Source organism: Carassius carassius, chromosome 32 (genome assembly GCF_963082965.1).
Source record: "Carassius carassius chromosome 32, fCarCar2.1, whole genome shotgun sequence".
Lineage (NCBI taxonomy): Eukaryota > Metazoa > Chordata > Actinopteri > Cypriniformes > Cyprinidae > Carassius > Carassius carassius.
The window spans coordinates 15,911,878-15,926,030 of NC_081786.1; the positions used below are offsets into that span (position 1 = coordinate 15,911,878).

The 14,153-nt window shown below is 45.4% G+C and overlaps 1 protein-coding gene across 1 annotated transcript in view; it reads left to right on the forward strand.

Annotated features, from left to right (window-relative positions):
- The window catches only part of greb1 (growth regulating estrogen receptor binding 1), a 32,569-nt gene extending 19,558 nt beyond the window's left edge, over window positions 1-13,011 (forward strand). The window contains exons 17-32 of the mRNA XM_059520503.1: window positions 6-142; window positions 236-584; window positions 703-818; window positions 7,165-7,370; window positions 8,190-8,665; window positions 8,747-8,849; window positions 9,279-9,434; window positions 9,549-9,688; window positions 9,824-9,976; window positions 10,122-10,326; window positions 10,415-10,577; window positions 10,712-10,933; window positions 11,021-11,156; window positions 11,270-11,470; window positions 12,162-12,300; window positions 12,389-13,011. Coding sequence (XP_059376486.1) covers window positions 6-142; window positions 236-584; window positions 703-818; window positions 7,165-7,370; window positions 8,190-8,665; window positions 8,747-8,849; window positions 9,279-9,434; window positions 9,549-9,688; window positions 9,824-9,976; window positions 10,122-10,326; window positions 10,415-10,577; window positions 10,712-10,933; window positions 11,021-11,156; window positions 11,270-11,470; window positions 12,162-12,300; window positions 12,389-12,552 — 3,066 coding nt within the window. The 3' untranslated portion in view covers window positions 12,553-13,011. The remainder of the gene's footprint in view (window positions 1-5; window positions 143-235; window positions 585-702; window positions 819-7,164; window positions 7,371-8,189; window positions 8,666-8,746; window positions 8,850-9,278; window positions 9,435-9,548; window positions 9,689-9,823; window positions 9,977-10,121; window positions 10,327-10,414; window positions 10,578-10,711; window positions 10,934-11,020; window positions 11,157-11,269; window positions 11,471-12,161; window positions 12,301-12,388) is intronic.
- The last annotated feature ends 1,142 nt before the right edge of the window (window positions 13,012-14,153 follow it).

The following is a 14,153-nucleotide window of genomic DNA, read 5'->3' on the forward strand; positions in this document are numbered from 1 at the left end:
CCTAGGATGTGGATCTTTATCACGAGAAGACAAAGTACTTTGGTGTGTCCGAGCTGCTGGAGACGACCCGCTCTGGAAGTGGCCTTCCTCTGCTACGATATGACAGTTCATTTGAGAGCATGGCTGCTGCTCTGGAAGAGAGGTTTGTTTTCAGTAAAGATCCCAAACTTTGGCCTTGTTTCTTCTCTTTGTATGAAGTTTTAGCAGCTTGACAAATCTCTTTATGTTGTCTCAGGTTCCCGAAACTACACAGTGCAGTGATTCGCACCCATGTGCTGATCCAGCATTACTCTCTGGCCCTGATGGCAACAGCGGGCGGCCAGGCTTTACAGGCTCTGCAGAAGCACATCTCAGTGGAGACGCTGGAGATGGTGCAGTGCCTTCTCAACACATCCCAGCGGTGTCCCAGCCATCACGGTCACATGCTGCTCCTGAGGATCCCCTCCCCAGCTCTCGCTGCCTTCGCTCACCAGCGCCTCTGCCATGTCCGCAACAGACTCGGCCTTCACAAGCAGTTTGAGGTCATCCTGGGGGATCCATGCTCTGCTCTCACTGTAGGAAAACACTTCTTGGACCAACTGAGGGTATTTCATTTTAATCTTTTTTTTAATTATTATTAAAATAAATAAAATGTATTCTTGTGTCCATATTCTACTTTATATCCCTAAATCATAGATAATTTTGCTTTTTATATGGCTTCAGGTATGGCTGAAAATCTTGGACCCAGACTGGGCTCCTCTGACATATCTAGAGCTGGAGGCTTTACCTTGTATCCTCATCTTAACCGGCATGGATCCTCTTGGAGAGTCTTTACCCAGGTAAAACAATCACAGGAACTAAGTTTTTGACTTGAATAAGCTTGATGTAGAACTTTTGTAAAAAAATTTTAGACAACATTACAGGCATCCAGCGCTTTTATTGCATTTCATGTAATTAAAACTACTTAAGAGTAGTTTCCTAGAAATGTTTCATCAATCATTTACATAAATTAGCAAGCTTTAAAAGGTCCATTTTGTTTGTCCGAATAATGGTTTTGGGAAATTGCACAGGTCTGCTAAACCTCAGAAAAATAGTTACCTGTTGCTATTTTACTCAAATAGTTTGTGCTGTTTTAGTTTAGTTTAGTTTAGTTTAGTTTAGTTTAGTTTAGTTTAGTTTAGTTTAGTTTAGTTTAGTTTAGTTTAGAGGTTATTTGACAGTTTTATTATATTCATAAAAATGAATACAGCTTTAAATGTTTTTTATATAATATAATATTATAAAATATTTATAAATGTCTGTATAATATACAATTTTGCTCTTATGCAGAGCAATAATGTATAATAAAACATGCTTGCAAGCTTTAGTAGTTCAGTTCCCTTTCATAGGTCACTTCGATGCTGCGGTGACGTCACCACGTATGGGAACACCTTCGGTGTGACGAATGTCTGAAACCCTATACCATCCCGCCAATCCTATTGGCCAAATAGCGCGTGGCACCGCCCAGTCATGCGTAGGCATATATATACCTGGTGCCGCGCGCCATTTACCTCAGATTTCATTCCTTCAGTACGAAGCGAATCTTCTGTGCCCTATTGTCTCGCGTTCTCAGCGAATCATCACGAGCAGTATACTCCTCTCCGCGGACGCGATGAGTTTTAAGAAGTGCAAGGACCTGTGTACCAGGTACATCGTTCAGGGGGACACTCATGACAGGTGCGTAGTCTGCCTAGGCTTACACCACGCACAGGAGGCGCTTAGCGGCCTTTCTTCATGCCCCCATTGCGATGGCCTGCGACTCAGGGTCCTTCGCTCGAGGGTAGATGTATTCTCCGATGTCGCCGTGTCTAACCCCCGCCACACCACTTCTGCGACTGCCGAGGCACCGCACGAGGTGATAGCTTGGGGTGACACGTGTGACATGGAGCTCGAGGACAGTTCAGCGATGGAAAATTACTCTCCACATCGCTCGCTCTCCCCTACCCTAATACACAGGAAGACTTTTGAACCTGTCGTTTTCTCCTGTGAGGATTTACGGCCCACACCGGGGGCATGTAGTGCCATCTCCTTCGGTTGTGACCGCCATGATGACGACGTTCTTTCCACTGCGGCCTCGGGGTCTGAGGACTTCGCGGCCGACACGAGCCCTCTCCCTCCTAGTGGACAGGAGAGGCGTGTTTCCCCCTCCTACAGTGAGCTGTTGGATGTGGTTTCCCGTGCAGTGGGTACATTGGGGCTGGAATGGGAGGTTGAGAAGGCCGAGGCCCAACCTTCTTCGAAGCTGGACGACCGTTTTCTAACTAGTCGGACACCTGCGCAGCCCCGGAGGCCTTTACCCTTTTTCCCGGACCTCCACCAGGAGGTTTCAAGGTCCTGGAAACAGCCGTTTGCGGCGCGCATCACGAACGCTGCAGCCGCGGATTTCGCCACCATTTCGAGCATGGCGAGTCACGGCTATACAGCGATACCGCCGATAGAAGAGACTCTCGCCGAACATCTTGCGCCTAATTCGGCCGCGGCGTGGAAGTCCCGCCCCCTCCTCCCCTCGAAGGCGTGTCGAGTCACGTCTAGCTTAGTGGGAAAATCCTATATGGCCGCTGGTCAAGCGGCTGCTTCGCTTCATTCCATGGCGATCCTTCAGGCCTACCAAGCGGAGCTGTTAAAAGGATTGGACGAGGGGGACGGCATTACACCTGAGGCGGTCAAGGAACTACGGCGAGCTACTGATTTGGCGCTTCGTGCTACCAAACATACTGCTCGAGCAGTGGGCCGTTCCATGGCTGGATTAATTACGGTTGAGCGCCACCTCTGGCTTAATCTCACCGATATAAAGGAAAAAGATAAATCTTTCCTCATGGATGCCCCTGTGTCTAAGGACGGTTTATTTGGAGAGGCGGTCACTTCAGTGGTGGAGAAGTTCACAGCAGCGAAACAACAATCAGCCGCTTTCCGCCAGCTGATTCCCCGCAGACCCAGAGAGGTTGAACGCCGTCAGGCGCCCGCGCGTTCTCGCTCAACCTCCTCTCACCGCCAGCAAGTGCCCTCTCGGGAAGAGCCTTCACCTATGGCGCCCCCTCGCAAGGACTGGGGCCCTAGGGTTGTTCCACCGGCTCAACAACGCCAGCGAAAAAGATTGAACCTGAGTTCGACGGCCAAGGCCTCTCGCCCTCGGGCACATAACAGCAGCTCCTGATTTTTTCGCTGCCTGCCAGGGACTGTGCCCTCCGCTAGAGAGCGCTGTTGGACCGCTTTCGCGCATCCAACACTCTCATTGCAGTCCCCACGCTCAAACCCTGACTGTTTCGCCGCAAACAGCGCCTCGAACAGCATTGGAGCCAACTATAACACCAATCGCTTCCTCAGACACTATGCACGATCCAGTTTTCAGAGCTCGAGGAGCGCTTCAAAGGGTCTTCATCGAACGGCCCGTCATGACGGCTCGCTCAGCCGCCGCTGTTTCGCTAGCGGCAGAGCCCGATGCTCAATCTGTTGGCCTAATTCCTGCCGTGGACACGTTTCAGGATTACGTACAACGAGATACAACGCCTGCTCTGCATATACTTCCCCTGTGCACGAACACCATGAGTCTTTCGTGCCCGGACATTTCTATGTGTGCAACAGCGCTGCAGGAAACGAACATGTTGAAACCGCTAATATTGTTTCGGGCCGCGTGGGAACGCTTGCCCGGCATTTCTCAATGGGTGTTACGCACAATTTGTCACGGATACACCATTCAGTTTCGGAAAGGCCCGCCCCCTTTCCGCGGAATTCTCTCCACGGTGATGAAACCGATGGACATGGCGGTGCTGAGACAGGAAATGTTAGCTCTACTGAGCAAAGGGGCTATAGAAGAAGTACACCCCTCTCAGATGGAGTCAGGGTTTTACAGCCGTTATTTTGTGGTACCAAAAAAGGACGGCGGATTACGACCCATTCTGGATTTACGCCGTCTAAATCTTGCACTCAGGTCGAGCAAATTCAAGATGTTGACGGTAAAATCTATTTTGTCTCAGATTCAACCAAACGACTGGTTTGTCACGATCGATCTGAAGGATGCTTACTTTCATATTCAGATCATCGAGAGACACCGGAAGTTCCTCAGATTCGCTTTGGAGGGCAAAGCGTATCAGTACCGTGTTCTTCCCTTTGGCTTAGCGCTAGCCCCCCGTACATTCTCAAAATGCATGGACGCAGCTCTGGCCCCGTTGCGGCTCCGGGGCGTCCGTGTGTTAAACTATCTGGACGACTGGCTGGTGTTAGCGCATTCTCAGACTCAAGCACACTCTCATCGAGATATTGTGCTAAATCATTTACACAGCCTGGGTTTACGCACAAACTTCCAGAAGAGTGTATTAATCCCCTCTCAACGGATTACCTTTCTGGGAGTAGATTTGGACTCTCGCGCGATGACAGCAAAGCTTTCTGTCCCGCGCGCTCAGTCGATTACGTCATGCGTTCAGCACTTCAGGGCGGGTCACACAGTGACAGTGAGACTGTGCCTCAGACTACTAGGTCTAATGGCGGCGGCGCTTCCCGTGATTCACCTGGGTTTGCTTTACATGCGCCCGTTTCAGTGGTGGACGAAACGACAGAATATTTCACCCCGTTGTTCTCCGCATCGAACGATCTCGGTGACGCGGAGGTGTGTGATGTCGTTAAAGCAATGGACATCAGCCGAATTTCTCCTCACCGGGGTTCGGCTGGGAATTTGTGCTTCCCGAGAGACTGTCACGACAGACGCGTCTTTGACCGGGTGGGGAGCTGTTTGTCAGGGGCGCCCAGCCCACGGAGTGTGGACAGCGGCACAACGCAGCTGGCACATAAACAAATTGGAATTACTGGCGGTTTTTCTGGCTCTCCAGTATTTTTCGAGTCTACTGACCGGCCGTCATGTGCTTCTCAGAACGGACAACACTGCGGTCGTGGCTTATCTGAACCATCAGGGAGGATTACGTTCTCGCCCTCTGTGCAGACTGGCGAGGCGGATTCTTCTTTGGTCTCACGACAAATTTCTGTCGATCCGGGCTGTTCACATCCCCGGACGACTGAACTTCGGAGCGGATTTATTATCCAGGCAGACTCTGGAACAAGGGGAATGGAGATTACACCCCCAAACGGTGAATCACCTATGGCATATTTTCGGGGAAGCGGAAGTGGATTTATTCGCGTCGAGCACGACTACGCATTGCCCGCTATGGTTCTCCCTGAGCCCTCCATCACCCCTGGGTCTGGATGCGCTAGCTCACAGCTGGCCCAGGACCAGCTTGTATGCGTTTCCTCCGATTCGGCTAGTCCCAGCGGTATTATGCAGAATACGGCGGGACAGAGTGGGACAGCTGTTGCTGGTGGCTCCGCGATGGCACACACAGCCGTGGTTTGCGGATCTCATCAATCTGTTAGCGGGCTCTCCGGTGGAGATTCCCCTCAGACGGGATTTATTATCGCAAGCACAGGGACGGATCTGGCATCCCAGACCAGATCTGTGGAACCTGTGGGCGTGGCCTCTGAGCGGAGTGAGTTGATATGTCCCGGTCTTTCTGCTGAAACTACCGAGACTATATTGAACTCTAGAGCAGTTTCTACGAGACGCTTATATGCTTTCAAGTGGAAACTGTTTATGACATGGTGTGAAACTCATGATGTGGATCCAGTTTACTGCCCTGTGGCTTCAGTACTGGAGTTTCTTCAAGAACGTTTTTCGGAGGGATTGACACCAGCCACCTTGAAGGTTTATGTGGCAGCTATCTCAGCTCACCATGAGCATATAGGTGGTGTTTCAGTGGGTCGTCACCCACTGGTTTCTCGCTTTATACAGGGTGCGCGACGGTTGAGGCCTTTCCGCCCTGTGCGAGTTCCTTCATGGGATTTATCCATTGTGTTACTGGGTTTGTCAGGGCATCCGTTTGAGCCCCTGGAAACTGTATCGGATAAGCTCCTGTCTCTGAAGACACTTCTTCTCATGGCTTTATCCTCCCTTAAAAGAGTTGGGGATTTACAGGCTCTCTCTGTCTCACCCTCGTGCATGGAGTTTGCACCAGGCTCTGTGAAAGTGTTGTTGCGACCTAGGCCTAATTATGTTCCTAAGGTCGCGTCTAATCCTTTTCATTTTCAGCAGGTGGTCCTGGAGGCCTTTTCTCCTGCTGCGACAGAGTCTGGAGATCTAAGTCTTTGCCCTGTGAGGGCGTTGAAGACTTATGTGGATCGCACTGCCCCATGGCGTGAGTCTGACCAGCTGTTTGTCTGTTTTGGACATAAGAATAAGGGCCATGCAGTTACGAAACAGCGCATGTCCCATTGGCTGGTGGAGGCTATTTCCTTGGCCTATGAGGCGCGCGGGCTCGCTTCGCCCTTAGGAGTAAAAGGTCATTCCACAAGAGCAGTGGCTTCTTCTCAAGCCTTTCTCAGTGGATCTTCTATGGATGATATCTGTGCTGCGGCAGGTTGGTCCTCACCGAGCACTTTTATCAGGTCTTACAGTCTGGATGTGAGGATGGCCCCTGGCTCCCGGGTTCTCTCCGCTTGAGCAGATGCTTCCTTGGATCCAAGCTATCAGGTACGTCAGGCGTGATGGTATAGCGTTCCCATACGTGGTGACGTCACCGCAGCATCGAAGTGACCTATGAAAGGGAACATCTCGGTTACGTATGTAACCTTGGTTCCCTGAGTAGGGAACGAGATGCTGCGGTTCTGGCCGTGCCGTACCTTGATAGTTTTCTTCCCTTCTCGTCATGAAATCTGAGGTAAATGGCGCGCGGCACCAGGTATATATATGCCTACGCATGACTGGGCGGTGCCACGCGCTATTTGGCCAATAGGATTGGCGGGATGGTATAGGGTTTCAGACATTCGTCACACCGAAGGTGTTCCCATACGTGGTGACGTCACCGCAGCATCTCGTTCCCTACTCAGGGAACCAAGGTTACATACGTAACCGAGATGTTTTTTTAATGTCATTTTTTTAACTGGATCTTTAATTTACTAAGTTAGTATGAATGGTTCATTAGTAAATCAATCTGAATCCAAATTAATCTTTATACGATTAATTTAATAATCACAAATGATTAGAGATGGAAAATTCATGGAAATTGTTTGGTCAAATAGAGTCTTAGCAAAAAACTAGTTCTTAAAACAACAGCTTTACTCTCATGCTTTATACTCAGGCCACCTGTGTTCCTCTGTCCTCAGATCTCTGAAGTACTGTGACCTGCGTGTTATCAGCTGCTGGTCTCTGCAGCGCACCACTCTCGAGCAGGAGCTGGGGTTGGCTGCGTACCTACTGAAAACCAAACAAGATACCCAGCTCGGGCCGCACGCACGCTGTGACCTGTCTGAGAGTGACCCGGAAAAACTCAGCAGCACTGACAACGAGGATGAGGAGGTTGTAGTGGATGGTCAGTATTGCAAAACCAGAAAATATTAAGTATTCACTAAACTGAGAATAAATTTTTTTATTTTAAATATATAGGAAATGATTTGGTATATGTAAACACTAAATTGGACGAACATTGACATCATGAAGGCACACCATAACTGCCCCAAACCTTCAGACAGCCAGAGAAAAAGACTCAAGCTATTAGTCAGCTCAGTCTCATGCCATCTGAGTTTTAACACAGTCTTCAAAACAGCTTTTGGGAGGAAGAGGATTCACTCCCGAGACTCCAGCATCTTCTTGTCATCCTTCAACACCTCGTGTAAGAGAGTAAGAGGAAATGGAGTGACTACTGTTTCATCCTTTGGAGACATTTTCATAAATATATCCATAATTGTTTAAAATTGACTTAAAATAAAATGAAGGATAACATTCAACAAGCTTTGTATTGTTTCATTGCCTATAGTATATGTTAATGAAGTATGTATATTCTTTCTCCACATTACCTGCCCCATGTTTATTTGTCGGCAGAAGTTGTCCTTTAATTGTAACACTGGGCTGTTAGTTAAAATCATGCCTATCAAAAGTGCTTGTAATTCTTGTACCAAATGTAAGTTGTAGCATCATTCTTTCGATTTCAAACCATTTTTTTCTGTTTATAACTGGTATACTGAATAAATAAAACTGATATCCTGAGTGGAATGACTACATTTGCTTTGATGCTAATAAAGCATGTGAAACAGGTCTGTTTTGGGATTTGGGACAGCTTTGTCGATAAGATTCCTGAAACTGGTCTTACATACTTCTCTCGCACTGACCTTATCTCTCTGGTGGTCTATAGTAAACAACGATCTCCCTAAACTGGGTAACCAGGCCTCCCCAGCTGGCTCTCAGCACCCTCAGTCTGACTGGACTCCTTTGGATCCAGACAAGCAGCCCAACCAGAGGCGGCAGTCCAAATCCACCTCATCCGGCTCTTCGTCCACACAGGCCTCTCCTCTACGGCGGAGCTGCTCCTGGGCGCGCAATCTTAGCCGCCCTCCAGTGGTGCTGCTGCCTAAAGCCATCTACGACCTCATCACCACAGTGGATTCAAGTGGCCTGCCCAAGTCCACCTCCTTCCTCCCTCACTCTGCGGTAGAGTGGGTCAGCTCCTTTAGACCCCTCCTCAGCAAAATGATGACCTGCACCGAGCAGTCGCTTTACTATCGCCAGTGGACGGTCCCCAAACCCCACCACATGGACAGCAGCAACCGAGCTGAAGGCCGCACCGATAACTTCCACCCACGAAAGTTGCTGCTAAGTGGGCCACCACAGGTAAACAAGCATCTGAAACACTGGATGCTACTGTCAGTATTTGGCTGCTGGGTTCAAATGGAATTTGTTGTGTGTGTCCAGGTGGGAAAGACTGGGGCATATCTTCAGTTTTTGGGTATTCTCTCTCGCATGCTGATCAGGCTGATGGAGGTGGACATCTACGATGAGGAGGACATCAACTGCAGTGAGTAATACAGCAAATGTTGTAATATGATGTCATATGTTAACACTTTAGTTTAGGCACTCATTTTTACTGCTAGCTAGTTGCTTATTAGCATGCATATTACTAGCACATTTGCCGTTTATTAGTACTGATAAAGCACATATTAAAGCCTTATTCTGTATGGCCATAGTTTAGATCCCTTAAGCCTACCCCATACCTAAACTACCTTACTATTAATAAGCAGCCAATTAGGAATTTATTTAGCCTAAGGCTTTAGTTAATAGTGACAACTGGTCCAAAACGAAAGTGTTAGCTGATACATCTAAAGTGTAACAAATCTTCAGTCCGTTAAATTTATTGCACATATCGATCTTCTGTTGGACTCATTTCTTCAGGAGTCATGCTACACTAGTGCTGTATCAGTGAAATGATTAATACCTTTTTCTCCAGATTGCGAGAAAGATTTGGTGCGATATCATCAGCCCATTGCATTGTGGCCCAATACAGACACTGTACAAGGGATGCCCTTTGATTACACCATCCATGATCCTAAATACGAGGACATCAGCACTGTCTACTCACCAGACTTCACTCCAAATTCATATGGTGAGACCATCAAGCTGATCACATAGGGTTTAGTTGAGCCCTACTATAGTAGTTCTGGCTATTTTAATAGGCTAGTATAATTGAAATGGTTTGTTTATTTCTTTAATGCTTTAGATGGAAACTCCAGAAGGCATGAAGATGTGTATCTACACAGGCGAACGGCACGGATAAAACTCTCTAAATATGCAGCTTACAACACATACCATCATTGTGAGCAGTGTCACCAGTATATGGGTTTCAATCCGCAGTATCAGGTGAGCCCTAATACAGTTTATTACACAGCGCTCTTGAATGCTTGAATCTGACTGGTCACTGGTAGCATTGAGATTCTGATCCATAGACTAATCTAAATTATTATGTGTGTGTTTTGGTCTGACTGTATTTTGTAGTCCACCCTGCATGCCTTTACCTTCTCTCACCTTCTACTGGGAGAGGAAATCCAGCTCTACTTCATCATTCCCAAATCCAAGGAGCATCATTTCTCCTTCAGCCAATCAGGAGGCCAGTTGGAGAGTATGAGACTGCCCCTCACTTCCGATTGGGTACAAACCAGCAGTCACCTAGTAGAGGCAAAATGTGCCATGAGTACATGATAGAAATTATATGTTTACTTAATAGTTTTAATATACAGCTACTGTCTTCTTTTTAAATAAGCTTGACAACTGACGCCAGATTTGATGTTTACAGAATCCTGATGCCATCAAAAGCCCAATATTCACGCCCACCACTGGTCGCCATGAGCACGGCTTGTTTAATCTGTATCATGCCATGGAAGGAGCCGCCCACCTGCACATTCTAGTGATTAAAGAGTATGAGATGGCTGTCTACAAGAAATACTGGCCCAACCATATAATGCTTGTCCTACCCACTATCTTCAATGGAGCTGGAATAGGTAACCATCAGGAGATTATCATATTGATCTATTGATGTTGATGTCAGTGAGGTCTTTAATAAAGTTGCCTTCTCTCCCACGTACTCAGGAGCAGCTCATTTTCTGATTAAAGAGCTGTCTTATCATAACCTGGAGTTAGAGCGGAGCCGGAGAGTGGAGCATGGCAGTCGGCCACAAGACGTCTGGCCCTTCATCATCCTCGCAGACGATTCTTGTGTAATGTGGAACAGTGTTGATGTTGATCCAAAAAGGTGCTTCATTTTGTGATTTCATTTATGTACAATTAAATGTATCCAGTCATCATAAAAGACTGACATTGGTCAAGAAATATAGGAACAGAATTTTAATATTGGTCCATCACTTTTTGTTTTTGTATGTTTTTCAGCGGTACCGCAGGGACAGAAAGAAATGTGTCCTTGAAACAGGTTCTTCAGCACATGGAGTCTTCTCCAGATATTGCTCAATATGGCTTATGCGGGATGAGGAAGTGGTCCAGTCGTGGAGGTGGGGCCGGACAGCAAAAAGAGCCCTTCTCACGTGGACACCTACATGACTTCCTGCTACTCAACGTGGACCTCACACAGAATGTGCAGTACAACCAGAACCGGTGAGTTTCTAGAAAGTCCACATACTTTGGTTGTTACTTCCCCCATTATTGTCCAAGTATATTAACATCTTACTCTCTCCACAATAGTTTCACATGTGATGATGTGGACTTCAACCTGCGTGCCCACAGTGCAGGCCTCCTCATCTGCAGGTTTAACAGCTTCAGCGTGATGAAGAAGCAGATCGCCATTGGTGGATATGAGACCTTCATCATCAAGACTAAGGCAAGTTTCTAACCAACATCCAAAACTGTATTGATGTTTTATTTTATAGATCTGTAATAACAATCATATTCCGTGCAACTACTATAATAATGGTTCTTATAAATTCGCCACAGATGACTGATGTCCCCACCACAATCCAGCCTACTCAGTACATCTGTGCTCCAGACAGCAAGCACCTGTTCCTGGCCACACCAGCTCAGCTACTGCTGGAGAAATACCTCCAGCACACCAGCCATCACCTCTTTCCCCTCAGCGCCCAAAACTACAGCCACCCCGTCCTCTCTGTCGACTGCTACCTGAACCTCGGCCCAGAGGTACTTCAACAGACCATTAATACCTTAAAACATTCCAGAGTAAACTGATGTAGGTTTGGACAATTGGAGTTGAAATCTCTATTGCAATTATATAGATGCACTGCATGTTTCAGAGAATCACAAAAATCCATCTGTGCATGTGCTGGTATGGATGGCTTGAAATGTGCATATGGGAAAGCAATGTGGCAAATAAACCCACTGTTGTCAAAAAAGGTGAAGCTGTTTTCTGCCTAAAAAAAAGCTTGTTGGTTTAATGTTTGAAAATTAAGAATTAGGACTAAATTATTGTCGTTGTATTGCAAAATAAAATTCTAACATTTCTACTTAATTTGTTTGTCTGTTTGTTTTTTTACTCTGAAATATAACAATAGTAAAAGAAAATATTTACTTTTTATTATTATTATTATAGAATCATATTGATTTTGGGCTAAATTTTGCAGCCCTATTATATTTCTAAATTGCATTTGAAATCATAGTCACAGTTTATTAAACTAATTTAAATTTTTAAGTTAAATTAAGTTTTGAGACAATGTGTCTGACCTGTGTGTGCGTGTGTGTGTTTTCCCAAATCTTGCAGCCCTGAATTGGTGGAAATAGATGGTATTTACCTGTTGTATCGCCACGGTGTGACCTATCCTCCATAGTTTGACATGATTCAAAATAGTATTTTTATTTTGTTGTCTGTTCCCAGGTGACTGTTTGTTTTGTCAGCTCCAGACCTCACTCTATTAACTTCAGCACTACTGGGCTGCTCTTCAGTGGCCTCCTCTTATACTTCTGTGATTCCTTTGTGACTCCTGGATTCCTTAAAAAGTTCCAGTTCCTGAAAGGTAAAGACCAGGGAGAAAAATAATATATCAATCTATCTGTCTAAAAATGATCCTCTGTTTAATAAGTATTTGCTCTTTTTTGCTCCAGGAGCCACTCTGTGTGTGATCGGTCCTAACCGCAGCTCTCTGCGTCAGACTGTAGTTCGTCTGGAACTGGAGGAGGAGTGGAGGTTTCGTCTCAGCGATGAGTTTCAGACAGCCAACGCCAAAGAGGACCAGCCTCTCTTTTTCCTCACAGGAAAACACATATGACTCTCAAAACCTGGAGACTCAATCACAACTGTCCTGTCTGTATATAACATATGCTCTGTATATAATGCACTGGATGTGCTGTAAATTTACTGCTTGCTTACTGTTGTTGTCTCTCTCTCTCTCTTTCTCTCTCTCTCTCTCTCTCTCTCTTTAAGATCATACAGGAAATGTATAAGATTATTGCATTGCATATGGATGCACCATCAAAACCAGATTTACTCACATCTTTGTTTAAAATGTATTTATTTACTGTGACCTTTCTGTTTTTATTTTTTATGGTGTGGTGTTTTAATCTTTTTTTCTGTCACCGCCGGATATTTTAACGTAAGTTTAATGCACAGTTATTAAGTGTTAAAAGAACAGATTGAAGTATTTGTAGAAAAGAGTATTTTTGTAGCTGTGTTTGGCGTGTTTTGTGATGAGGGCGTAATGTCATTAAAGTACTTATGTCTTACTGTATGTCTGTACTTATGTTACACATTTCAAATCTCTACAGTCTCCGCTGTACCACTGTATAAACACTAGAGAGCAATCACAATCACATTTTTACTGCCTGAAGGAAAGTATAAATCTATTCAACCATTTCAACAAATCTTCTCAGCATCATACTCATACTCTGTAAATCAGGATGGGAGCATTAACCTGCTTATCATACTGTACATAGCATGTCCTCAAGGCATGTTATGTAACAGTTAACAGCATGTACCATTCGTCATTCTGTTAATAAGGGATCAATGTGTCACTCAAAATGTTTACAGCAACCACAGCATGTGTCATGTTTCTGTGGAATCCCACACCATCCCCAAACACGACTGCAGCTTCCAGTTAAATTCATCGGTGTCACTACATATCATTCAATCATAAATCATTTGGAAATCAATCCACGGTAGGTTACTGAGTACACTCAATCTTTGAGGAAAGCTTAACTGGAATATTACCCATCATACTTGTATTATGGGATGAGGTATTTAACATTAAATACAGCATATTTGTGCTAGCCATTTTTCATATTCAGCTATTCAAATGTTACACAGCTTAAGAGCACACACACAGTCTGTCATCGATATTGATGTTTATGTCATCTTCTCTGAAGCAAGTGGAAACAGTGTGTTGCAAGTGTACATTCTGGCCATCTCTGGTGGGGTAAGGGTCAGTCAGCAACATCATAACCCGCCCCTCCTGAAATGACATGTGACATGATCTGACGGGTCCCTGAAACTAACATGCACAGCTTAAAAATAACATTATTATTATAAGGCCTACAGTTGCTGCAGCCTAACTGGAACTTAATGTCTTTTTAATAACTTTTTTTGTGTGTTAAAATATAACAATCCATCATAATTATATATTTTATCTAAAAAAACAAAAATCTAAATTTATAAATAAACAAACCAATTCAATATTTGGTTGTTGTATGAAAATAATTGACTTAACTTGATTTACTTACACAAACTACAACAATTTTGTCCATATTCAAGTTTTTATTTCTTCGAAGGGTAGTGTGAACAGTGAAGGTCATGCTTCAATCGCACCACTCAAACATAAATCTACCACAGGCATGAGGTAGCACAAAATCACAGTTCTGATATTCAGATTAACAT